General features: G+C 35.9%; 1 protein-coding gene across 9 annotated transcripts in view; it reads left to right on the top strand.

Annotated features, from left to right (window-relative positions):
* The first annotated feature begins 6 nt into the window (after window positions 1–6).
* Window positions 7–27181, top strand: part of SMARCA1 (SNF2 related chromatin remodeling ATPase 1) — an 85360-nt gene continuing 58185 nt past the window's right edge. For 7 of the 9 annotated variants that reach the window (XM_039864931.1, XM_039864935.1, XM_039864937.1 and 4 more), the window contains exons 1-9: window positions 7–253; window positions 4785–4871; window positions 6682–6848; window positions 7181–7281; window positions 7384–7484; window positions 9748–9927; window positions 21646–21801; window positions 22942–23073; window positions 24022–24090. In XM_039864931.1, coding sequence (XP_039720865.1) covers window positions 86–253; window positions 4785–4871; window positions 6682–6848; window positions 7181–7281; window positions 7384–7484; window positions 9748–9927; window positions 21646–21801; window positions 22942–23073; window positions 24022–24090 — 1161 coding nt within the window. In that variant the 5' untranslated portion in view covers window positions 7–85. The remainder of the gene's footprint in view (window positions 254–4784; window positions 4872–6681; window positions 6849–7180; window positions 7282–7383; window positions 7485–9747; window positions 9928–21645; window positions 21802–22941; window positions 23074–24021; window positions 24091–27181) is intronic. The other 2 variants (XM_039864930.1, XM_039864936.1) reach the window with 2 other exon arrangements.

Here is a 27181-nt window from a genome sequence, read left to right as displayed (position 1 = left end):
TAGCTCTTTCCAGTGCAGCCACTGCCGCCGCCCCAGGAGCCCTCATCCCCTTCCTCGTCCCTCTCCTCTTTCCCGCTCCAACGCCATGGAGCAAGACGCCGCCGCAGTGGCAGCCACCGTGGCAGCCGCTGATGCGACCGCCACAATTGTGGTCATAGAGGACGAGCAGCCGGGGCCGTCCACCTCTAAGGAGGAGGGAGCGGCCGCCGCGGCCACCGAAGCCACCGTGGCCACGAAGAGCGAGAAGAAGGAGGTAAATCGGAAGGGGGTGTGTGTGGGGTGGATAAATCCCAAAAAGCCGGGCCCTGAGGGCCCAAATCCCTCGACCTTCTGGCGCCGACAGGTGCACCGTGCAAGTTCGGGGTGGGGCTTCGGCGCGCGAGCTCTTCCGGCAGGGGTTGGGGAGCGGCGGAATAGTTCATATTTCGTTCCCTCCCCCTTCCTTCTCGCCGCCTGGAGGACGGGGGCGGGGCTGGGGCGCGGGCATGGGCATGGCGAGGGGTGCAGAATGCCCGTTATTCGGGGGCTAGGGGGCCCCTAGACAGCCCCCAGCCTCCTTCACATTCCCGGAACTGGGGTAAAGCGCGAGGTGGGGGATGGGGCCGTGCAGGAACCAGCCTCCGCCTCTCCCTCTTCTCTCGCTCCCTCTCCCCCCACCCCCTTCCCGTCGGCCTCTGCCTGGGAAATCTGGGCCCTTCAATCCCACACTCGCGCAAAAGGGATTTTGCTGGGGCTAATTTTTTAAAATTTGAATCTCAAGGTGCCGGTGGTTGGGAGGCGGAGGACGGTAGGAGAGACTTTGATTCCTTCGATTGGCAATGTCGGCCTTTTGGGCGGCAGAAAAAAAAAATCCCTTGTTCGTTGGGTCCCCGCCTGCTGAGGCAGGGGTGTCACACCAAGAAAATGAGCTCTCCGCGTCGTACCCCTTCCTCCCCCACCCCCCATTCAAACCTCAAACTGAGAAACCGTGAACGTTGGGAAAATATCCAACGTGTGCACCCTCACCATCTCCTGCCCCGCCCCCGACGGTATAGTGTTTCACTCTGGGGCCACCCAAATGGTCCCCCAATCCGGCCTCAAGTCTTTTACGCTTCCGCCTCCCGTTCCTAGTGGGCGCTGCTGGCTCCTGGACACATGCAGGTTTAAAAAAAATTTTTTTAAACACAGCTTCGCCAGGATGAGTTGCTACTAACGTACGTAAGGGGACCGCTCAGACACCTATTAAAGCCAAATCCAGAAAATATGTATTATCTCCATAAGGCATATTTCATGTGGATTGAGACATGCAAATAAAACATAGAAACGCGTTGCAAAATTGAGATGAAAAATAGGATGGGGCATGATGATTTTTGATGTGTAATAAAATTGTAGACGGATCATTTATGGGTAGATTTTCCATTTACGAATAAACATCACTATTACAAAACCAGGTAATTAAAATTATGCTTTAGCGATCTCAAGTGGCTTTGTCTGAATCATTATGAGACTATACGACTAAATGAAAAGCTTTTGAGGGAAATTAACACCTTTTGCCGTGAATTAGAGTAATTTTAAATTCAGCAGTTGCTTAAGTGACATATTTTACTGTTACAAGGTTGACTAAACAGAAAGACAATTGTAGGGCTAAGTGAAAACCGTAAAAAAAACATACGCGTATTAAGATCCATGCAGTACTTGGTACAGTAGCACAATATTGATGAGTAAAGCTGGGCCAAAATACCAAGCGTTAATATAAATCAGATGTGAGGAAATTCAGAAATGTGCCTAGGTGCTGTTATTCCCTAGAGCGGGCAAATATAAGTGCTAAACCATCTTTTGTATGGCAGTAAAGGTTGTTGATTGTCCTGGTTGTACAAATTTTTTGAATAGTGAAAAGACTGGGAATCAATTAAAGAAACCTACATAATAAGCACTGAGTTAATACATCTATATTCATGAACTCTGTACTCTCATCAGAAATTGCCTTAATAGTGCCTGATTTGTCTGCTCAGCGTAAGGAAATGAGGTTCTGGGTGGCAGGAACTTTCTGGATATCTAAAGTTTACTACTTTAATCGTTACATTTTTTAATTTTTAATTTTTCCTTTAAAATCTAAATAGTACCAAATCATCTAAAGTGTTTTTTTTTTATTTATACCATTCCTTCAAATAAAGTAATTTGGTCCCCCCCACCCAAGAAAACTAAATATATTATATACTACCTTGACTCCTTAAATGGTGTACTAAAAGTACAAATTTACCTTTTCTTCATGTCCATCAATTATTGTACTCTTGACAAGTTATACAAAGGTTATTTCAGATCCAGGAGGTTGTTTTTCCTCAACTACCTCACAGAGACTTCCTTTATTGTGTTGATTTTTAAATAATTTCTCAGTCTCCTCAATTGTCAGGCTCTTGGCTATCACTTTTTAAATATTCCATCTACTTTCATCGGAGAGAATTTGTTTATGATAAAGGACATAAATGTAACAGGACCATAAAATCATATAATACAACTGTAAAATACAAAAATACAAGTGATGCAACAGAGAGAGGGAATAATTACACCTGAACACCAAGGAGAAGGGATATTAGTTGCAATGGAACTCACATTTTAGTCTGGGGCTTCTGCCATTCCTTCTGGCTGTTGATGTGTGCCTTCTAGTGGTCTTTCTCATGTTATTTGCTGCTGCTGCTTTTATTTTCTGTAATATGGGAACCCAGAATATCAAACTTGCTAGAATGGTATATCAAATAAAAGAAAATTGGCACTGAATGAGAGCATTTTCATGATGCATAAAGTAGATGAGATTTAATGGGTTGAGTTGTGACATTTAGCTACACAAAGGTACTTTTGCTTACTTTCTGGTTCTTAGACTTATTTGGTTTGTGATTGTTGGATAACCTAATGCTGTAAGGTTATCTAAAAAATGAGTTGGTATTTTTGGTAGTAAAAACATCACGGAAAAGGTCGCAGTCTTTAAGACGGCATCTTGATGACCTTGTGCTACATTCTCATAGCATCTAGATTACCAGATGATAAAATCCATAAGGAATTTATTAGAATATCATAATTATCTTTTATCTTTTCTGGTATGAGAAGCATATTTTTGAAAATGTATACGCATACAAATGAAAAGGTTTAGAGGGTAGGTTTAAAATGTCTTGTAGAAGGTAGTGCCAATTAAGTAATTACCCATAGCTTTTAATAACACTGCTCAAGATTAGGAATTTTAATTAGCATATAATTAAAATTTTATGGTATTTTATCAAAAGGTAAGCAAAAAAGTAAGGAGTAAAATGTTTTTCTGATATTAAAGCTTTAATTTTCTCTAAGTCTCACATTATTAGATATATACTTATGTAGATGAGATGAAGTAATTTTCACTGTTTTGAAACTTGAAAACTAGACTTCATATAGCTCAGTGAATGATAAAGGTGTGGGTGTTGTTACCCAATTTTCCTTTACTTGTTGCTTTGAAAATAAAATAGTATTTATAGTATATATTACAGTTTGAAAGTGTGGGATTGAGGGGATTTTAGCAGTTTTCTATTCTCATCCATCCACGATTACATTCAAAACATCCCACGTGGATTATGTATGCATAAGAGATGCTATAAATCAAGATGGCTGTTATTTGGGTTAAGAACAACTGAACAATATCTGATTAGTGCTCCAAAGTAGCACCCTGACCATGGTCAAATTCCATGATCTTAGTCTGGATTTCCTCAAAATACAAATTTTAGTAAATGTTGGAAGGTATCTACATTAACTATTGGAGCCATGCTTTCCTTTGTTTAAAATCACATTCTGTTGATTTATACGATCTAAGTTTTCAAGAATAGGTTGACTTGACAAAAGCCCCAATAAAATAGACATAATTTCTTTAGTTTTCAAAAAGAGATTTGCATTTGGCTTGCGCAAAATCTATGTTAAAACAAATACTCTCAGTTTTGGTACTAATGGGTAGATTTGTGTTTTTACTATTATATTTCTTTATTTCTTACAGGGAAGGACTTGCATTCTATATACCTATTTATATTTACAAGTACAAGTTTGTCTTGAAATAAGCCCCCAGATAATTTCAGTATTTTTAAGTAGCTGATTTGTTAGTTTTCACTAAATTACAACTTTTTAAATACCAAAAGGTTAATAGTTTTAATAACCCTGACAAACTGCTTCTATAAAATATTTATGTAATATAGTTAAAATACTTTTCTTCCCAGTTGGAGAAAATTAACATAAGCCAAAAGTTCGAAACTATACTGTTGTTATTTTAAATATAAATGATTACATTGTGTTACAAAAAGTTTAAATGTCCTAATTAGAATATGAGAAGATTTAAAAAATTGTATCTTTTCAGGAATAGAAACCACATTCTTCTGAAACTCTGACTTGTTTCCATTACATTAAGGTGTTTCTGAGTATTAGTATTTACTTTCCTTGAACTATTTGGGTTATAGTTGATAATATTAGTGTATTTTAGATTTTAAATCTATTCAATGGTTACACACTTCCTTATGCTTTAAATTAAAAAATAGATGAAAAAGCTCAATGTTTCTTTTTGTTTTTAATTCAATTAATGTTGTCTCTTTGGCTTTCATAATTCTTTGGATTTTTTTTATTAGTGTACAGAGCTGGATTAATCATAAGCCTTGCTTCATAACATGCTCTCATCAATGGTCCATGCATGGCCCATGTTGATTTATTTAGTATTTAATTACTTTTTACTTTCTTCAAATGAGAATGTTGACCACTTTCAAGACCTTGCATTGCAATTTGATGAATTTTCTTTGAAATTCTAGAAAAGTGTTTCTCCATTTCAGCTCAAACTTGCTGCTAAAGCTTCTAAATCTGAAAAGGAAATGGACCAAGAATATGAAGAGAAAATGGTAAATATATTCTTGGGTAGGACAGTGAATATTGTAGCGGGTTTTTATAGAGGAGATATGAATAAAAATACGTGTGTATATATAATTAATACAGGATCATAGATTTCAGAATTGGAAAGTAATTTAATATGTAATCCATCAGAATAGATTTTTGTTGAATAAATGAATCTCCTCATTTTCAGATGAGGAAATAAAAGATCAGAGAAACTATATGGAATAGTTGAGACTAGAAGCCACATCTCTTCATTTTTGTTCAGCACTCTTTACCCCATAATAAGGTGTTTTGTGCTAGAGATAGTTTATCCACTAAGTGAAAATATCAGTGGCAATATCAATAGGCTGAAAGAAAGCAGGTCACAAAGCCAGACTGATTTTTTTTCTCCCTCTCTCCTTGCTTTGGATATATGAATGAATGCTACACACTTTGAAACATGTAATATAGTAATATGTTTTCTTGAGGGAAGGATATTTGCCCAGTACATGAAAATATTCCATGTTTAAGCAGTATAATTTTAGTCATGCCCACCTATTGCTTTGCTATACATTTAATTTTTTATTTTTTAGCCACTAAAGTCCACATTTTAGCTTTAATTTAACCAGATTTTTATGCCTTGGGATTTTTCAAGACTAGCAAATTTGGTTAACTCAAAAAAGAAATTAACAGGTAGGTGGAAGTGAATTTTTTTAATATTATAAAAATAAATAGAGACAAAGTTCATTTTTTGGTTTTTGATAGTGATTTTGCAGAACTCCATTCCTTAATGTTTTAAGGCCACATCTAACATAGACAGTTAATGTTTTAACAACTCTAAAAACAACATTCCAGTAAGGATAATGTAATGGAAAGGTTTTGGCCTCCTTCCAGCTACTGGTAGGAATATATTTGTCTAATTCTTGTACTTATGTTAATGAACTTTTATAAGTTTCTGGTGTTGTTAATTATGCATCCTTCATTAGAAATCAAATATCCTACACCTGGTAGTCAGAAAGTGACTGGGAATCAAAAAGTCTTCATTTTTTTAAATGTAGAATGATGTATATACATCTTTGGATCTTTTAAGATTTTATAGTGAAAGAAGTTTTGTTGCATTTATATGGTACAAGTTATATGACCTTGTAAAACTTCAGAAATTATATCAATTTTCAGTATTTCACTTGTGTGTGTATATTTTCCCCCAAATCCTGCTCACTTTGGGGAGAAACTCATATAATATTAGCAGAAGGCATAATTTTCCAGATCACTATAATTGAAGAAATGTTTTTTATTTCATTACTGTACCATGACATTGAAAATAATTTGAGACAAATGAGACTGTTCTAAGATTTCAGTTATTTCTAGGTACAGCTTGAAGATCCTTAAGAGTTCAGTTTATGCTATTCATATCATAACTTATATTTCTATATTTACGTACATTATATGTTATAATTTTGTTAACTGTTTAGGAAAAGAAAACCATTATTGCTTAGAAAGAGGATTTACTTTTCGATCCCAACTCTTTAAAGAGTACTTCCTAGTGGGGTGTTTACTAAGTCTGGCAGATCACTTGGCATTTATTCAAACTAGTTGCAAATACCATTTTCAAATTCTGCTACCTATTAGCTGTGGGAGCTTGAGCAAGTTACTTTCTACCTCAGTTTTATCATCCATAAGATGGGGATAATACTAGTACCTATCTTACAGGTTCATTAAGAGAATTAAATGGGTATGTTTAAAGCCTAGAACATAGCACAAATTAAGTACAATATAAATGTTTGTTAAATAACTTTGAATGAACAAAAAGAAAATCATTACTTTTGTTTTGTAAATTAGAAAGCAGACCGAGCGAAGAGATTTGAATTTTTACTGAAGCAGACAGAACTTTTTGCGCATTTCATTCAACCTTCAGCACAGAAATCTCCAACATCTCCTTTGAACATGAAATTGGGACATCCTCGAATAAAGAAAGATGACAAGCAGAGCTTAATTTATGTTGGAGAGTATGTCGGCATCTCTCTCTCTTCTCTCCTTTTCTCATTTCCTCTCTTCCTCCTGTCCCCCTTTCTCCCTCCCCTTGTACACCTCTTCTCTCTTATTCAGTATAATTTTCTGTTCAAAAAAAGATTATTGTCAGTGCAAATGTTTTGTAGGCAGTTTTTTTTTTTTCTCACCAGCAGTCAACCAGTAAAAATGTAGGCTGGTTCTACTAACTTCTAAGTAAGACCCTAGATAACTCATTGCCTTTTTCATAGAAGATATTAGCAATGTATGCTGACGTAATTGACACCTTAGCGTTTTGTCAAATATGGAGGTGTTTCTTTTTTCATTTCAGCTACCGCCACAGACGCACAGAACAAGAAGAAGATGAAGAGCTACTCTCGGAGAGTCGTAAAACTTCTAATATGTGTGTGAGATTTGAAGTGTCACCTTCATGTACGTACTTAATTATGTTGGTTTTTTTAAAATTTGGTTTTAGAAAAATTTTGCTCAATTGTATTAATGAACATATGAGACATCACTGATTTTTTTTTTCAGATGTGAAAGGAGGACCCCTGAGAGATTACCAGATTCGAGGACTGAACTGGTTGATTTCTTTGTATGAAAATGGAGTCAATGGTATTTTGGCTGATGAAATGGTAAGGAGTTGGGAGCCTAAAACACATTCTCAGTTATCAGTTTTTATCTAAGTTTGAAAACCGGAGCTGAACTGCCCCTCTGAGGCCTTTATTTAGATATTATAACATAAAAGGCATTTGTAAAGTCTAGAATTGTTTTTTGGAGTAACTTCTAGAACATATACTTTCACTGGCTGTAAGTAAAGTTCTTATTGAGATTTTTTCAAATGGTATAAAAAATCTTGTACTTTTGTTTGTGTTTGCACTTTGGCTTCCAGGAAGCTTAGAGCCAAAATGAATGTCAGAATGGAGCATCTATATAACTTTTAATGGTCTGCTCATTGTGTCCTTTGTGCCTTTTCCTATTCTTTTCCTTCTGGTCTTACTTTCCTTGGTCCTTCTTTATTTCTATTTTACTATTAATTATGTGCCATATTTTCATTGTAGGACACCAGAAACATGTTTTCATTGTAGGCTATCTGAAATCTTTTTGAGAATGAGTTGGGGTATATAAATTAAACACCAAATGAATGAATGAATAATTCAAACGAACAGTTGAATGCAGGTGTGAGTGAATATAAATGTCTTCATATATGAGCAATCAGAAAATGAATAGATGGAATAAAGAACAAAACAGTAAAGAGCAACATTGAGTCTTGACAGTTGAATGCCAGGTGTGGGGGTTAGGAAGTAAGCCAAGTAATGGTATATAAAGAAAAAGATCAAAGAGAAAAAGGAAGGCTATTTAAGATGCTACTTCAGCAGATCAGGGGAGTATACCAAGGCCTAGATTGTTGTTTTCAGGCCAGATGACTAAGATGGGATTTAAGAGAGGGCTGGAGGAGTTCTAGATCTATATGACCCAGTGATACTCATATTTATAAGACTCCTTTTGGTTGCAGCCTGTCTAAACACGAAGGATCAAAAGATCCTTCATATTGAATTTATGCTGACATCAGACGAGATTTAATTACTAAAAAGGGGAAAATACTTTAAGGAATATAGAAAATTTGGAAAAAAATACATAATCAAAACTAAGTTATAATTCTGTTACCTGGAAGTAACCACAGTTAACATTTGGGCATATTTCTTTTTATTCTTTTTCCTTCAAATGTATTTATTTTGCATAGTTGAGATCATTGCATATATAATTGGGTATTCTGATTTCATATTCATATTTTTCACATACTTAAAATAATTTTGTAAAAAAATTGTTAATTACTACATAATATTTAATCTTAGGGAGGTACTATAATTTTATTCATCTCCTCCCTTATTGCTGGTCATTTGGATTGGTTGATGTACAGTGTATATGTATGTATAGTATATATTGCAGGTATATATAGTATGTATTGGTTGATGTGTACGTGTATGTATATATATATAGTATATGTGGTATATAATAATGCTATTATGAGAATTCTTGTATTTTAGTTATTCTGCATCTCTCAGATTATTTCCATAGAATTCCTAGAAGTGGAATTACTTGGTTAAGGAGTATTAACATTTTAAGCTTTTGCTGCATAGCATCCATAAAACCTGTCTCATTAAATGACATTTCAGAAGGATAAACCCTATAAAAATAGTTTTAAGTTTGGTTTATGAAAGAAAATATATACCTTGCATAGAGATAAAGCCAGAAACTGTTTTAAAAGGCAATGCAGCATAGGACATTGTTCCCTTTCCTATGGGTTAGGTGGTTTTTGTTCATTGATGTTAAATATATTATTTTAAAAAGTCTACTGGACTAGGTAATCTCTAATGTTCTTTCCAGCTGCAAAGTTCTTTTATGTTCTGTTCTTTTTCAGTTCCTTTAGTCTTCAAGGGTGTGAGATGCATATATAGAACCATATGCCCCTTGAGATGCATAGTCTGAATATTTCATGCCTGGGCTGTAGTAATGTTGGGGACAACAGGAAAGAAAGACTGATGTTTAAAGTAGTCTGGTAAAGGAAATGGGTCTTTGGGAAATGCATGCTCAAAATTAATAATTTTGCAACTAGTTGAAAAAATTATATAGTAGATTGATTGCCTCTTTAGTAGGAGAAGTCTCCCAAATAGAAAGCGGCTTTGTTGAGCCACTTTCTAATTGCAAGTTCTTGATTTCTTTTTGTGTTCACAATAAGTATTGAATTGGAATGATTATTCACTTTAAAAAACAAGGTCTTTTAACTTGTCCTTATGTGAGATAGTTGGCAAATATCTTTTGTAATGTTGTTACTAACAAAATGTTCCATTAAATAAAATGTGTTCATGGATTTTTTTCTTTGTGGTGATAATGCAGGGTCTTGGTAAGACTTTACAAACGATTGCTTTGCTTGGTTACCTGAAACATTACCGAAACATTCCTGGACCTCACATGGTTTTAGTTCCAAAGTCTACTTTACACAACTGGATGAATGAATTTAAACGATGGGTCCCATCTCTCCGTGTTATTTGTTTCGTTGGAGACAAGGATGCGAGAGTAAGTGAGAAACAGGTTTTAAAAGGCAATCAAGAATAACATTATTTCTGGGGTTACGTTGCATACTATTGCCATAAAAGACATTTAAGTTGACTACTGCTACTAAATAACACTTAAGTTTAGTGCTTAGACACTATGTTAGGCTCTGTTATAAGTGCTTTTTATAAATTTCATTCTCACAGCACTTCTATGCAGTAGATGTGTTACCTATTAATAACAGACAATCCCTTTATGCTTATCTGTGTTTACTTTTAACTAGCTCATTAACCTAAACATTTTTGAGTTGCACTTTTAAGTAACTTTTTATTTAAAAAAAACTTATTTTTTGACAGTGTGCATCTTATCAGTGACTCTATCATTTGTGCTATTTGACACCAGAAATGTGGAAATTTGCATGACTTTATGTTTTATGTTTAAGATTTTGACTTTTGATTTTGACTTGTATGTATGCACACACATGTGCATATACACACATGAGTGGAACCTTTTTTATTTGTACAGAGAGTCTTGTGTTTGTGTTTATGCATAGACACAGCTTTCAGCTTTGGTCTTCGAATAGAAAAATACATGTCCGTATACATTCTTAGGTAATATTAGAAACACTAGGCTCTGGTGTAACCTATCCATTTGTCAGTCTAGTAGGCTACAATTATTTTAGGACTGTAGAATTTATCTAAAGATAATAAATTATGCAAAATACTGAAACTAATAATTGGCTTAGAAATCATATTATTAAATTTTGTGTTTATTTTGCCTCCAGAGAGTATAGTGTAGTGCAGTGGTCCCCAACCTTTTTGGCACTGGGGACCAGTGCTCCTATGAGAATCTAATGCCTGATGATCTGAGGTGGAGCTGAAGTAGTGATGCTAGTGCTGGGGAGGGGCTACAAATTCAGAAGAAGCTTCACTTGCTCACTGGCCCCTCACCTCCTGCTGTGCAGCCCAGTTCCTAACAGGCCACAGACTGGTACTGGTCCATGGTCTGGGGGTTATGGACCCTCGGTTTAGAGTATAAAGATTTATTCTACTTTACATATTTAGATAGGTTTTCAAAATATATTCTCAAAAGAATGGCAGCATAATGAATTATGTAATTTTCTTAATTTGCTTGAAGAAAAATTACTTAAATTTATTTAAATTTAACTTATAAGTGATTTAAAATTGGAATATTGAGCTCATAAATTTAGAATTACCAGCTTGATTCTGCCTTATGCCTAATATTTCCCAGTAGCAGATTAGCAACTTAGAACTATTTCTGGTCACTATTATTATTTAATGTAATACCACTCCTTAGAAAACTTGGTATATATGCTTTTGCTGGAATGATTTTTTTTTGAAATTATGAGCAAAAGAAATATCTAGGCTTATGTTTTCATGATGTCTCAGTGAAAATGTATGTCAGTGGTTTTCAGCTTTATTATATGGAGTCTAAGGGTTTCATGAAGTATCTCTGAAGTATTTCATAACTTTTAAAGGAATGGATGTATTTAATTTGTCACTACCCTATCTCTACCCCATGGGAAGTTGGGATTCTTCTGGTAGACTAAAAAATTTCTTAGTTTTGAAAATCACTCTTCAAAATCAGTGTTTTTCAAATTAACCACTTATTAATAGATTGGGAATTAATTTTAGTGGTTGGTGACAACAATTTTTAAAAACATTGAGATAGAAAATAGTGTTTTATACACAGTCAGGATACATGTTACTTATTTCTGTACACATACACTGGAAAATGTATGTGTATGCTCTATTACAACTTAAAATAAATTTTACTGAGTGCCATGGTCAAAAGAGTTTGGAAACCATTGATTATTAATTACATAAATAACATGCCATATTCAACATTTAGAGATTGATGTTGTATTGTATAGAGATAATCCAGATCTTTATGTATAGACAGATTTAAACCTTGGTCCCAGATGGGATAGGTATATTGGGGTCTTTCCGGTTTTCTGGCTTACTATAAACATTTTATGAGATCAATATTTTAGTAAAAATTTTGAGGTTAGCAGTCAAGATGGCGGAGTAGGTAAATACTGCTTGCCTACTCTCACAACCACATTAAAAATTACAACTAAACTACAGAATAGCCGTCACTGGGAGTCACCTGAAGTCTAGCTGAACAGAAGTTGTACAACTGGGGACACACAGAAGAGGCCACGTTGAGACCAGTAGGAGGGACAGAGACAAAAAATGGGCAGGTCCCACACCTGTGTGTGGTGCTGGAGAATGGGGAGAAACAACTAGGCTGTGGAGGTCCCCTGCAAGAGTGAGGGGTCCCGGTGCCACACCAGGTTCTCCAGGCCAGGATTCTAGTACCAAGAAGAAGAGAAGTCCCCACAACTTCTGGCGGTGAAAACCAGCAGAGATAGTGGCTGAGTGAGATGGAGAGCTGAGGGAGTCGCAGATTCTTAAGGGGTCCGCACATGGACTTTATCAGTGACAGACTCACTAGTTCTGAGCTCCAGCTCTAGTGTAGCAGCTTGAAATGTACCAGGGACATATGGGGAGGAACAGAGTTGTCTGGCTTCAGGGTGAGGGATAGAGGGGCAGATTTCTCCCAGACATAAGTGCTGGTAGATGGCATTGTTCCTTTGTTGCGCACTCCCTCACCTGGCTTACGGACCAAGGTGGTTGCCATGTCTGAGTCTCCATCAAAGTAGCTAACACTGGTTGCCTTACCCTGGTGATTCCCTGAGACCTGCCCCTCCCAAATTACAGGCCTACTGAAGCCACTTCCAGTGGCTTTTCCACACAAATAGCCTGTCTTGGCTCATACTGCGAACTTTCCTAAAAACTCTCAAAGGTTCACAAAACCTAAACAAGCAGCATCTGTCCTCAGCGTGCCCTATACCTCTTGCTGAGCAGCCCCAAGCCTGGAATTAGTGGCAGCTGGACTCAGATCGCAGCTTTGCCTCTCAAGGCACTTTCAAGCTCAGCATGGGTGGTGGCCATCTGTGGAATGCTTGCTGGTGTAGGAGGGGTGGACCTGAGGAGTACACAACCTGCAGCTGAACTCTGTCTGCTGCAGGGCCCCTCCCATGAGGCCCCAGCCTGCAGGCCCAGTGGATGGCTTTGTTCTGAACCAGAGTACCACCTGGGGTCAAATCTGAGGACGACACACCGAAAGGGCAGGCAGAGCAGGCACCAGAGCCCTGCTGAAGCGAATCCTGCTCTGTGCTCTGTAGGGTCAGCCCCTGCACAACCGCTCCTTCGCTGGTCCTGACCAGTCATCACGGACGATCGGCCTGAGGGTCAATCCCTCCCACTGATGAGCACACAGCAACCAAGGCTCAACTACAACAGGAGGGCAAACACAACCCATACAAGGGACATACCTGCAGCACCTGGCTCAGGTGACCAGGGAAGACTGTGCCACTGGGCCCTACAGTACACCTACTACATAAGCCACTCTACTAAGATCAGGAGACATAGCAGCCCTACCTAATCCATAGAAACAAGCACAAGTAGGTGGCCAAAATAGGAAGACAAGGAAACATGTTTCAAATGAAAGAACAGAACAAACCTCCAGAAAGAACTAAACAAAATGGAGACGAGCAATCCACCAGATGCAGAGTTTGAAACACTTGTTATAAGGATGCTCGATGAACTTAGGGAAAGAGTAGATGAACTCAGTGAGAACTTTAACAAAGAGATAGAAAACATGAAAGTGGAGATAGAAAACAAGAAAGAACCAGTCAGATATGAAAACTACAATAACTGAAGTGAAGAATACCTTAGGAAGAATTAACAGTAGATTAGATGAAGCGGAGGATAGAATTAATGATTTAGAAGATAAGGTAGCAGAAAACACCCAATCAGAACAGCAACAAGAAAAAGTCCAAAAGCATGAGGATAGTTTAAGGGGCCTCTGCGACAACTCGAGCACACCAACATTTGCATCTTAAGGGTACCAGAAGGAGAGAGAGAGAGCAAGGAATTGAAAACCTATATCAAGAAATAATGACTGAAAACTTCCCTCACCTGGTGAAGGAAATAGACATACAAGCCCAGGAAGCTCAGAGAATCCCAAACAAGATGACCCAAAGAGACCCAGACCAAGACACATCATAATTAAAATGCCAAAAATTAAAGGCAGAGAATCGTAAAAGCAAGAGAAAAACAGATCGTTACCTATAAAGGAACATCCATGAGACCGTCAGCTGATTTGTCAACAGAAACTTTGCAGGCCAGGAGGGATTGTCAGGAAATGTTCAAAGTGATGAAAAGCAAGGCCCTACAAGCGAGATTAGTCTATCCAGCAAAGCTACCATTTAGAATCAAAGGACAGATAGAGCTTCCCAGATAAGAAAAAGGTAAAGGAGTTCGTCATCACCAAGCCAATATTTCAGGACATGTTAGAGGGACTTCTCTAAGAAGAGGAAAGAAAACTAAACTACTCCAGATATAAATCAACAGATTCTTATGGAGAAAGTGCGTCATTTGAAACATGCAGTTTGAAACACATTTGAAACAATGCAAATATAATAAGCATGCTTAAGTATGTTGATTTCAAAACAGTCCATCCTGAAAACAAAATGCCATTTTAACTAACCTTCTTTTCTCCTCTTTCCAGAAGAGTTGTAATGTCTTCATCTGTCAGCTCACTTTCTTTAGAAGCAAAAACATGAGTGGCTCCATGCCGTATCATTTGCAACATTTCCTCTTTTGCCAGCTTGTTAGACTGTTGGTCAATGAGTCTTCCTAATAACATACAAGTTGCATATATTTGATTATATTCCAGAGAAAGCATGGCATAATAGTTCTAATAAGACACTACTACATTTAGCCATCAGTAAAGCTTATAGTTAAACAAAAAATTAGTGAGCTTTAAAGTTATATTTTAATGAACAACCCTACAAGATTTTCTTCTTCCATATGTTCTATTTCAATATGAATTTCCTTCTGTAAAACTCAGTTAAAAGTCAGAAACATTCTTTCATGTACAAACTTTCCTTTTTAGATCAAATTGCTCTGCATGGAAAGGTACCCTCTAATACATGTTTAAATTTTTTTTATTATGATGATATTGGTTAACGAAATCCAGTTAGTTTCAAGTGCACAATTCAACGCAAAGTCACATGTTATTTTAGTTGTGTGTTCACTGCCCATAGATAGATACCTTTTTTGTTACCACATATTTAACCCCTTTTACCCCACCAACTCTCCCCTACTCCCCACCCTCTGGTAGGCACTAGTCTGTCGTCCATGTCCCTGAATCTCTGTTTGTCATGATTGTGTGTTGCTTTTAGGTTTATATCCCACACATAAGTGATATCATGTGATTTTCAACTTTTATTTTCTGGCTTATTTCGCTTAGCATGATTATCTCCAGGTCCATCCATGTTGTCACAAATGGCAGTATTTCATCTCTTCTTATGACTGAGTAATATTCCATTGTATATATGTACCACTGCTTCTTTAGCCAATCATCTATCATAGGATACTTCGGTTGCTTCCATGTCCTGGCCACCGTGAATAATGCTGCCATGAACATTGATTTACATATATCTTTATAGATAAACATTTCTTAGTTTTTTGAGGATCCTCCATATTGTTTCCCGTAGTGGCTGTACCAATTTGCAGTCTCATCAGCAGGGTATGAGGGATCCTTTTTCTCTGCATCCTCTCCAACATTTGTTATTACTTGTCCTGTTGATTATAGCTATTCTAACAGGTGTGAGATGGTATCTTATTATGGTTTTGATTTGCATTTCTCTTAACAGCTAGCGATGTGAGCACCCTTTCAAGAGTTTGTTGGCCTTTTGTATATCTTGGGAGAAGTGTCTGTTTATGTCCTCTGCCCATTTTTTAATTGGATTTTTTTATTGAGTTGTATGAGTTCTTTGTATATTTTGGTTATTAGGCCCTTATCAGAGGCATTGCTTGCAAATATATTATGCAATTTATTGTATCAGCTCTTATATTAAGGACCTTAATCCATTTTGAGTTAATTTTCGTGTTTGGTGATAGACGACAGTCTAGTTTCATTCTTTTGCAGGCGGCTTTCCAGTTTTCCTAGGACCATTTATTGAAGAGGCTTTCCTTTTTTCACTGTATCTTTTTGGCTCTTTTGTCGAAAATTATTTGTCCATATAAACATTAGGTTTTCTTCTGGACTCTCGATTCCATTCCACTCGTCCGTGTGTCAGTTTTTCTGCCAATGCTATGCCGTTTTTGGTTATTGTCCCTTTGTTATATAATTTTAAGTCAGGCAGAGTGATGCCTCCAACCTCGTTCTTTTTTCTCAGAATGGCTTTGGCAATTCAGGGTCTTTTGTGATTCCATACACATCTGATGAATTTTTGTTCTGTTTCTTTAAAGACTGCTGATTGGATTTTGATGGGGATTGCATTAAATCTGTATAATGTTTTAGGTCATTTTAACAATGTTGATTCTTCCAGTCCCAAGAACAAGAAATATTGTTCTATTTCATTATATCTTCTTCGATTTCTTTTAATAGGGTCTTATAGTTTTCATTATATAGGTCCTTCATATGTTTCATCAAATTTATTCCTAGGTATTTTATTCTTTCTGTTGCAATTGCAAAAGGAATTATTTTTTCCACTTTTCTGACACTTCATTATTAGAGTATTGGAACGCTATGGATTTTTGAACGTTGATCTTGTATCCAGAAACTTTATTATATTTGTTTATTGTTTCTAGTAGTGTTCTTGTGGAGTCCTTAGGGTTTTCTATGTCGGGAATCATGTCATTTGCAAATAGTGACGGTTTGACTTCTTCATTTCCTATTTGGATGCCTTTTATATCTTTCTCTTGTCTGATTGCACTTGCTAGGACCTCCAAAATTATATTGAATAACAGTGGTGATAGTGGACAGCCTTGCCTTTTTCCTGATTTTAGATGGAAGGTTTTTAGTTTTTCACCGTTAAGTATAATGTTGGCTGAGGGTTTGTCATAGATGACTTTTATTATGTTAAGGTACTTTCCTTCTATACCGATTTTGATAAGTGTTTTGGGCATAAATGGAGGCTATATCTTGTCAAAGGCATTTTCTGAATTTATTGATATAATCATATGATTCTTATTTTTTAATTTGTTTTATGGTATATCATGCTAATTGATTTGTGTATATTGAACCATCCTTGTGCTCCTGGGATGAAGCCCACCTGATCATGGTGTATAATCTTTTCAATATGATTTTGTATTCGGTTCTCTAGTACCTTATTTAGGATTTTTGCATCTGTGTTCATGAGAGATATTCGTCTATAGTTTTTTAGTGTTCTTTTTACCAGGTTTTGGTTTTCATGTAATATTGGCTTCATAAAATAAGTTAGGAAGTATTGCCTCCTCTTTGATTTTTTTGGAAGATTTTGAGGAGATTAGGTATTAAATGTTCTTTGAATGTTTGGTAGAATTCACTGGTGAAGCCATCTGGTTCTGGACTTGGAGTTTTAGGTAGGCTTTTGATAATTGTTTCAATTTCCATATTGCTTATCGATCTATTCAGATTTTCCAGTTCTTCTTGATTCAGTCTAGGAATGTTGTATCTTTCTAAGTACTTGTCCATTTCTTCTAGGTTATTAAATACTTTTTCATAGTATTCTCATATGATCCTTTCTATTTCTGTGGTATCTGTTGTAATTTCTCTCATTTCATCCATGATTTTGTTCATTTGTTTCCTTTGTCTTTTTTCTTTAGTGAGTCTAGTCAGGGGTTTGTCAATTTTATTAACTTTGTCAAAGAACCAGCTCTTTGTTGCATTTCTTTTTTCTTTTTTTAAAAAAATTCATTTATTTCTACTCTTATTTTGATTATTTCTTTCTTTCTGCTTACTTTAGGCTTCATTTGTTCTTCCTTTTTTAGTTTTTTTTTTTTTAAGATGAAGCATTAGGTTGTTTATTTGGGTTCGTTCTTGTTGTTTGAGATAGGACTGCAATGGTATGAACTTTCCACTTATGACCACTTTTGCTGTGTCCCAAAAGTTTTGATATGTTGCACTATCATTATCATTTGTTTCTATGTATCTCTTGATCTCTTTTTATTTCTTCTCTGACCCAGTTATTCTTCACTAGCATGTTGTTTAATCTCCATGTATTTGTGGTTCTTGCTTTCTTTTTACAATTGATATCCAGCTTCAAACATATTGATCTGACAATATGTTTGGTATGATGTTAACCCTCTTATATTGGTTGAGGCTATCTCTGTGTCCCAGTATGTGGTCAACCCTTGAGAATGTTCCAAGTGCACTACATAAAAATGTATAAGCAGCTTTTTTGGGATGAAAGGCTCTGTAAATGTCAATTATGTCCAGTTGGTCTAATGTGTCATTTAAGGATGTTATTTCCTTATTGATTTTCTGTTTGGATGATCTGTCCATATCTGACAGTGAGGTATTATGTCCTCTACTAGATAATGTTTTGGTCTGTTTCTTCCTTTAGTTGTGTTAGTAATTGCTTTATATAGAGATAGATATTAATAAGTGTTATGTCTTCTTGGTTCCCTTTATTATTATGAAGTGTCCCACAGTATCTTACTTTACCTTTTTTATTTTGAAGTCTATTTCATCCGATATCAGTACCCCTACTCCTGCTTTTCTCTGAATGCCATTTACCCGAAATATCACTTTCTGCCCTTTCACTTTGTGTCTATATTTGTGTTTGGAGCTGAGATGTGTTTCCTGAAGGCAACATATGTTTGGGTTTTGTTTTTTGATCCAATTTGCAACTTTGTGCCTTTTTATTGGTGAATTTAGTCCATTTACATTTAGAGTGATTATTGAAATCTGAAGTTTTCTATAGCCATTTTATCTTTTGCTTTCTGGTAGCTTAGTGTTCCTATTGCTTCCTTGTCCTTGTTTTTCTGTCTGTTTTTTAAAAAATTTTGTTTGAGTTTTGTGGATTTTCCCTCTGATGCTTTTTTTTTTATGTTATGTACTTCAGTTCTGAATCTTTCGTGTGTGGTTACAATTACAAATATGTAAAGGATAGTGTTTGTGTGTATTTGTGTCAATTTTCTTCTGCATGTGCCTTATCTTCATTCCCCTTAGCGAATTTGGATCTTTGAATCCTCCCCTTTTCAGTCATTGTTATCTCAGTTTGTCCCTATATTATTTGATTCCACTCCTTTCTGTCTTGTAAGGTTTGTGCTGAGAAGTCCGACAGTAATGTAATGGGTTTTCCTTTATAGGTTACTGTCTTATTTTTCCTGGCTGCCATGAATTCTGTCATTATCTTTTGATAATATTAAATAAATGTGTCTTGGAGATTGCCTTTTTAGGTTGAGATAATTGGACGTTCTGTTGACTTCTTGAATTCCCAGCTCCAGTTCATTCATTTGATTTTGGAAATTCTCATCAAATATTTGTCCGAAAATGCTTTCTGATCCATGCTGCTTTTCCTCTCCTTCGTGAATACTCATTTTTCTTATATTTCCTTTTCTTATGGTATCAGCTATTTCTTGTTTTTCTCTTTCATTATTTTTCATTCTTCGGTTTTTCTCTTCTTCCTTCTGATTTATTTCTAAATTTCTGTCTTTGATATCACTGATCCTTTCCTCTATTTGGTCGACTCTATTTCTTAAGCTTTCTATTTCATTTTTCACCTCTTTCATTGTGTTCTTCATCTCCAAAAGTTCACTTTGATTCTTTTTGATGGTTTCAATCTCCTTGCTAAAGAACTGTGTCTGCTCATCTACTTGTTTCTTCAATTTCTGAAGTTGTTTATATGAATTGTTTTGGATCTCACTGAGTTTTTTCAGAAGTACCATTGTGAATTCTCCATCATTTAAGTCACATATTTCTATGTCTTTAAGTTTATTTTCTGGAGATTTTTCTCTTTCACTCTGAGTTGCCTTGTCACCTTGGTTGTTCATGGTGTTTAATGGACTGTTTCTCTGCCTGGGCACTAATGGACATGTATTCTGCTTTATTTTCCCCCTCATAAAGATTTATTATATAAATGTTTCTTTAGCCAGTTTCTAAGAAGGTGCTTTTCATTTTGTTTCTGGTAGATGGCATCTATGCCTCCTGGATACTTGCTTTATATAAAGTCTTAATAATGCCTTTTTTTTCTTATAAATATTCAATCATCATTGCTACCCCCTGTCTCAGTGTCTGTCAGTGTTAGTGACAGTTTTGGTAGCATTTTCTCAAATTCCCCTGGGACTCCAAAGTGTTCAGTCTTAGAGGATATTGCAGTGGGGTGCCCTCTGGTTTGGAGGATGGGGTCGTTGTGACTCAGCCTTTTGTTTTGCAACCACAGTGGTAATAATTATCTCTTACTTTCTGCCGTCTCCACTTTGCTTTACTTTCTACCCTCGTCTCTGGGCACTCCCACTGTGTGGAGCTCAAATCTCTTTTCAGGCAGGGCTGTTCAGGGAACTCGCCGCACCTTCATCCCTTCCCCTCCTCCTACAGGGATTTCCAGCTGTGAAAGGCAGCTTCTTTGTTCCTCCCAGTCCAGTGCCTGACTCTTGTGGTTCTGACCTGTGGTAGCTCTTAGCGCAGGTCACTTGCTCAGACGTGCTTGTGTGCAGTTTAGATGTTATTCGTTGAGTTTTTGATGTTCAGCTTATTGTTATTTCAAGGTGAGAGATTTGGGGACATCTCTCACTTGGCCATGCTTCTGACATCACTCCTAAATTTTTTTTAATTAGACATTTTTGTCTACTAAATAATGTCAGGTACTTCAAAAGACTTGCCACTGACATTTAGCTATAATCTAGTGATGTTCAATAGCATACGTTTCCAATATTTTAATAATTAACTTTTTTAACATTACCACTTCCTAGTGCAGCTGAAATGTCTACAAAGACTTTTTTTTCTGTCTTCTTAAGTTCAGGCAATCCTTTTATACATAGTGGATACTCAGTGAATATTTGTTAAGGGTTCAGTGTTTTGGTGTATAACTGAATTTGCGAATTAAAGACTTTGCAGTGAAAAGTTAATTTTATTTATGTACTGTAATTTCAGAGTTATACCGATCAGCCCTTTCTCAATATAGAATTTGCTGCTCCCTGCTAACTTCTTTGGTTTCATTTTGACTCATAAAATCTGGAGTTACGTTTATACAAATTAAAAATGCTTTGGCTACCATATTGGCCACTGCCTGTGAAGATTTAAAAGTAGTTTTATATAGTTTAATGGTTTTAAATAGACTCCTATTCTAGATGAATCAAGTCCCCTATGTCAGATCACATTCATAGCCTCATAACAACATCAAGAAGTTCACAAAAACATGAATAGGCTTGTATGACCCCTTAACAAGGTGTATGACTTGTTTCTACTAGAAACTAAGGAACATAAAAGAGATCTCAAAAGGTTGGAATCACTCGTGTGTATCGAATTTTTTTTTTCATTTTTTGAAACTATATCATGTTGGTAATGCTTGGATCTTGATAAGAATGTGGTATTCAGAAAGTACTTACTTTGCCCATGTTCTTTTGGATCCCTTATGGTATAAAGAGAGAGCCTCATGATTTAGTCATTTTCTGGTGATGTCAACTTCTCCAGTTCATTGAATATGCTGTCTCATTTAAGGGAAGACTTTACCTTTCTTTTGTTGATGAATATATTAGCATGTCATTCTGATAACTGACAACCAAGGTGAATCTATGGGCCTCAGTTTTCATATCTCTAAAATGGATGAGACCAAATGACTCCCTGGGTCTCTTAGAATTCTTAGTTATCTCTTGATGCTTTAATTATGGGATAATCTTGTCATTATACTCTAATATGGGAAATTTTATTTTGCATTAGGCTGCTTTTATTCGTGATGAAATGATGCCAGGAGAGTGGGATGTTTGCGTTACTTCTTATGAGATGATAATTAAAGAAAAATCTGTATTTAAAAAGTTTCATTGGCGATACCTAGTTATTGATGAGGCTCATAGAATAAAGAATGAAAAATCTAAGGTAAGCCAGTTCTTAATATCTTTATTAAAGTTTTCCTTGAACTATTATGTCTGTTTACTTCTGTGTAGTCAAAATTAAAAAAAAAGAAACTGATAGAGGATTTTGATTTTATTCATGGGAATGTGCATGCAAATCAGTTTTTAAAATGGTTTTAAAGTTTAAGTTATTGAATACAAAGAAAACAAAAATTGAGCACAGTATTTAATGTAATAAAAATGAGGTGTTCATTTGCTATATCTGTTGTAGCCTAACTGTGCTATGCTACATTATTTTAATATTTTGGTAATATTTGGTGTGCAGATGTTATTTGCATTAATTTATTTTTATTGAGGAACTATCTTATGTGTATCATAAGGATTAGAAAAATCATTTCCTTGAATTATCTGACTTGTGTAAATTAGTGTGGTGTTAATATTAAAAAATATCAATATTTCTTGCCTTTTAACTCCATCAGCAGTAGGAAAAGTATCAATTATTATGATGAATCTCTCTGGATTATTGGGCTACTTTGGGAGAAACAGGGACAGAACTTGAGCAAAACCACCAAGTGGAACATACTAATTTCAAATTTGAACTAATACCCAATAAGAGGATGCATGTTAGAGAATAATTGTTTATTTAAGAGTATTATAAAAATGTGCATTTTTATTGATAAGAATACTGTTCTTTTATACTTTTGTGCTTTCATTTTTGTGGTTGTGTATTTAGAAAATTAATATAACTTATCAGAGAAAATGGGCCCAAGTCTAGTGCTTAAAAATAGTGACCAGGCCAAGTTAAAACTTGGCTAGGCATGTAGATGAACATGATTGATGAGGTGAAGGAGATATTGTGTAAAGTGACTAGCCTGAATTCCATGGAGTTTGACTGTTTCTGTGGACCCAAAATGGAGAAAATAAATTTTTTGATGTGGGGGAAGGGTCTCAGGTATGACTATAATCTGCATTCTTGTAAGTGTTGAAATGCCTAGAATATTTTGTTCAGTTGTGCTTTACTGCGACAAGGTCACTGGAACTAGGATATTTTTCCATAGAAAATTAATTTTCAAGATTTATTCAAAAATGTATTGGTTGGATAAAGAACTGAATGTTGCATATTCTAATAAATAAAATAATGTTAACATAATTATTATTTTTCTAGCTTTCAGAGATCGTCCGTGAATTCAAGTCAACTAACCGCTTGCTCCTAACTGGAACACCTTTGCAGAATAACCTGCATGAACTCTGGGCATTACTCAACTTTTTATTGTCTGATGTCTTTAATTCTGCAGATGTAAGTTGGTCATATGTTTTAAGTATAATTTTCTTAGGTTCACAGGCTTATGTTTTCAAAGCATAGAATGTACATTGAAACTTATAGGTCTCTTTCATTTTTAATTCTTTATCTGTGTTTGATTTTCTCAGAAAAGAGCTCTTAAATACAAATTTTCAAATGGGGATATTTAGAAAAATAATATTTCTTTCTTTTGAGATTATCCTCCCTGTTTAACTTTGCCTATATCACATTACTACCACAACTTAAGATATGAGATAGGCTGAGTTCAGAATAGTACATTCACAATTAAATTGGAAAGGCTTTCTGCATACTGGTTTGGCAGATAGAATCTTTAAAATGATCTTCGACTTTTGTAGGCATTAACATTTGGTGAGTATTAAAGAACTAATAATATGCGATTCAAAAACAACGTATTTTGTAAATATATGACATATATTTTTATCATTAACACAGGGTTATGAATTGAATGATATAGGGACTTTGGAGCTTGATTTTTCTCATTTCTGATATTAATTGATAATAAAGTACCAAGTTCAGCTATGCATTATTAGTTTATATACCTTATCTTGCTTTTTTTTAATTGTTGGATTAACATTTTCATTAGCATTATATATCTTTGAATCTATATTATTACTCCTTCTAGTGGATATAATGCTACTATGGTAAGGAGAAGCCTAATAAAGATGTTTTAAGGAAAAACTGCTGATGGAATTCCTGTATAATGGTGTTCAAATTTTGTTAACTGCTCCAGTATTTTATCTGTTTTCAGAAGTAAATAATATTGACCATCACAGTTACATAATTTAAAAGTGCATTTAAAATGAATTATTGTTATATCAGTTATATAAGAATTTATAGACTATTAAGTTTATTTAAAACAAAACAAAACAAAACAAAACAAAACCGTACACTTACTATAGCATTTTCACGCCCCCACTCCCACAGGACTTTGATTCTTGGTTTGACACTAAAAATTGTCTTGGTGATCAAAAACTTGTGGAAAGACTTCACACAGTAAGTAATAGCAGATAAGAAAATTTAGTAATTAAATATATATAACCAAGCCAAGAAACAAACTGCCAGGGAATCTGTTTGAACTTGTCGTTTGCCTCTTGGCTCAATCTCACTGCTTCTTCCTCTCAGCCTTTCTGAAAGCCTCTTTGAGAAACAAACTGCATACTATATCTCCAGCCTCTATATGGAATAGCTTGTTTTGGTTCTCGCCCACAGATAATGTGGTCCTCTCCAGCAGATGCTGTTCACTGTGCCACACCCCACAGGTCCTCAAGATCACATCAGTTTTCTCCTAGTTCCCCAACGCCACTTCTAAGCCACTGCTCTTCCACTGTCATGTGTAGAACTCTTCCTTTGAAGCTCAAGTTATCTTACAGATCCACTCTCCACTCATTCTCTTGTCTGTCACCTACTCATCACCAGGTGGTTACCTCACATTCATTGAACACCAATTTTTCATTTTTTGATAATAATTTATCATATCCTTATAACTCTTTCACTGTGTTTCTCCTTTTGTACTCATCTTGTTGCCTTACAGAGACCTTTAGTCCCTGGTTTTTCTCCCTGATTTCTCTCCCCATCCATCAGTCTATTTCTGTTGTTGCTTTTTTCTGTATCCAGCAATGAGCCCATTTTCTATCACTTAAGCCACTCTTTTTGTCAGTATTCCCAAACTCCCTTGTTCTTTTGACCTGCCATTTCTGCCCTGAAAGCTCTTCCCTGGAATAATATAACTGTGTCTCTGTCCTCTGGGTTTGGATTCTGTTTCTACCACTTATTAGCAGAGTGACCTGCTCTGTATCGGGGCTGCTCAACTGTACAAGTTGGCACCACTGTGAATTCATATTCTCTAACATAAGCTGGGATTTAATGATGCTACTGATCCTTCAACATGGTTTTCTACAACATTCTTTTCCATTTTCTATAACAGTTACTTCATATTTTCTATAATAGTTATATTACCTTCTCCAGTCTCCCTGAAGCTTCTATCCCCAGTATTCCATGCCCTCCTTTCTCAGCAAGTAACATTATTCCTTTCTCAGAGAAAATAGCATTCACTAGGGAAGGAACTGCTTCAAGGATATCCATCTTCCAAGGGTATCTGCATGTGTGTTACCTTCTTTCTGAGTGGAAGAGTTGTTCTTTCTCTGGGGAATGGCTAATTCTTCCATTGTGAACCATGGATCTCATCTCTTCCTATTTCCTTATGAACCTTTCTCTATGATTTATCCTTTTTATTGATTGAATTTTCTACTTCTGTCTCCATATTGGCTTGTTTCCCTCAACATGTAAATATGCTCAGCTATCTCCTTTATTAAATCCAAACCCACATCCATACCCAACCACTCTCACACATGTACAAAGCAGTAACTTCTCAACACTGTGTCCTTCTCTAGCTATGATTCTGTTTTTTTTCCTCGATAGCTATGCTTCTTGAAAGAGTAGTTTATCCTTTTCATCTCTACTACCTAATCTCCTATTCACTCTTTTTCTATATACACCTTTAATTTTTTTTTTTTAAATTGTCTTAGTGGAGTTTTGTGAGGAAGTGGATATAGATACATGTTTGCTATTTTTTGTCTGTTGTTTTAAATGAGAATCTCAAGCCTTCTTTACAAATTAAAATATAAAAACTAAAATGTATCGTCTGCCTCTTCCTTTCTCCCCCTACCTTGGCAAAATGTAAGCTTCATGTGGCAGGAACGCTATCTGTTTTCCACCATATTATGCCCTATATGCCTGGTCTGGAGGAGCTGCTCATTAAACATTCATCTACTTGAATCCCCAACAGTCATCATGCTGTAAATATTTGTTCAGAGTAAAACAGACCAAGTCAGGAAATAAATTACTTTAAGTAACGGGGAATTTATTCTAAGAATGCAAAAGAGGAAAAGAAGACAAGTCTTCCAAGAATCCTGTCACACAAGTTGTAGTGCATCTGGGCCTCAGATATCAGGAACTTGGTCAGCTCTGGGGACTGGTTATTTTGTCTCTAGTGGCTCCTAGTCACTCCTAGATCCATTGACCACTGGCTTCTATTCATTTCATACAACTGAAACTTATCTTGCAAGTCGTCAGTGATTTTCCAGTTGATGTCTTCAAGATACACCTCTTGGTCAGTATCTTACTTAGCTTCTTTGTACTATTTGCACTTCTAACTACTCCTGCTTGAAACTCTTTCCTGCTTGGTGTCTGGGAGTAAAGAATGGGTTTTCTCTTCTCTTACCTCTTGGGCTGCTCTTATCAGTCTTCTTTACGAGCTGCTCTTTCTCTGTCCCTGAAAGTTTAGTGTTTTGTAGGGCTTTGTCTTTGACTTTCTTTGTCATACATGTTTTCCCTGAGGATCCATTCCCATAGTTTTAGCTACCACCTTATACTTAAAACTCCCAAATTTATCTCTCCATATTTCTTTCCTAAGCTCTAGATGTAGATAATCCCACTGCTTTCTGAGTGTTCTGCATAAATATCTCACAGGCATTTTAAACTCTTAAGAATCTCTCTTAAACAAATTTAAGAGGCCTAAACCAGAAACCAGAAGTCTGTTTTTACTTCTCCCTTTTCCTTACCTCCCACAGATCTCTAATAATAATAGCTATAGTTTATTAAAGTCTACCGTGGTTAAGTTCTACCACATGTACTACCAGAAATTGTCACAACAGCCTTAGAAATAGGTTTCATTATTCCTATTTAAAAATGCGTGGCATATACATTTGCCATAAATATATATTTTTTGGATGAATGGATGAGAAGCAGGCTTGGAAAAGTTAAGGAACTTGACCAGTTCATGACAGCTAATCACCGACTGAGCTGATGGTAGAATCAGTTTGATCTGGATTTGAATTCTGCTTCTACCACTTACTAGCAGAGTGACTTTGATGATGTTAATAAAATTGAAATAACAACATTTTCTTCAAAGATTTATTGTAAGCATTCAAAACTTGTTATGTAAAGTTCATGGTGCAGTGTCTGGCACATTGCAGGTGTTCTATAAATGGTAGCATTATTATTTTCTTGTGGTAGACTCTACCTTGCAGGTATTCACTCTTTGTTTCATCTTTTTTTCTCTATTCATTCATGTCTTTCTTAACAT

The sequence above is a fragment of the Pteropus medius genome, unplaced genomic scaffold (assembly GCF_902729225.1).
Source record: "Pteropus medius unplaced genomic scaffold, Ma_sr-lr_union100, whole genome shotgun sequence".
Classification (NCBI taxonomy): domain Eukaryota; kingdom Metazoa; phylum Chordata; class Mammalia; order Chiroptera; family Pteropodidae; genus Pteropus; species Pteropus medius.
Note: the sequence above shows the minus strand (reverse complement) of the source record. Positions and strands in the feature narration are given on the sequence as shown.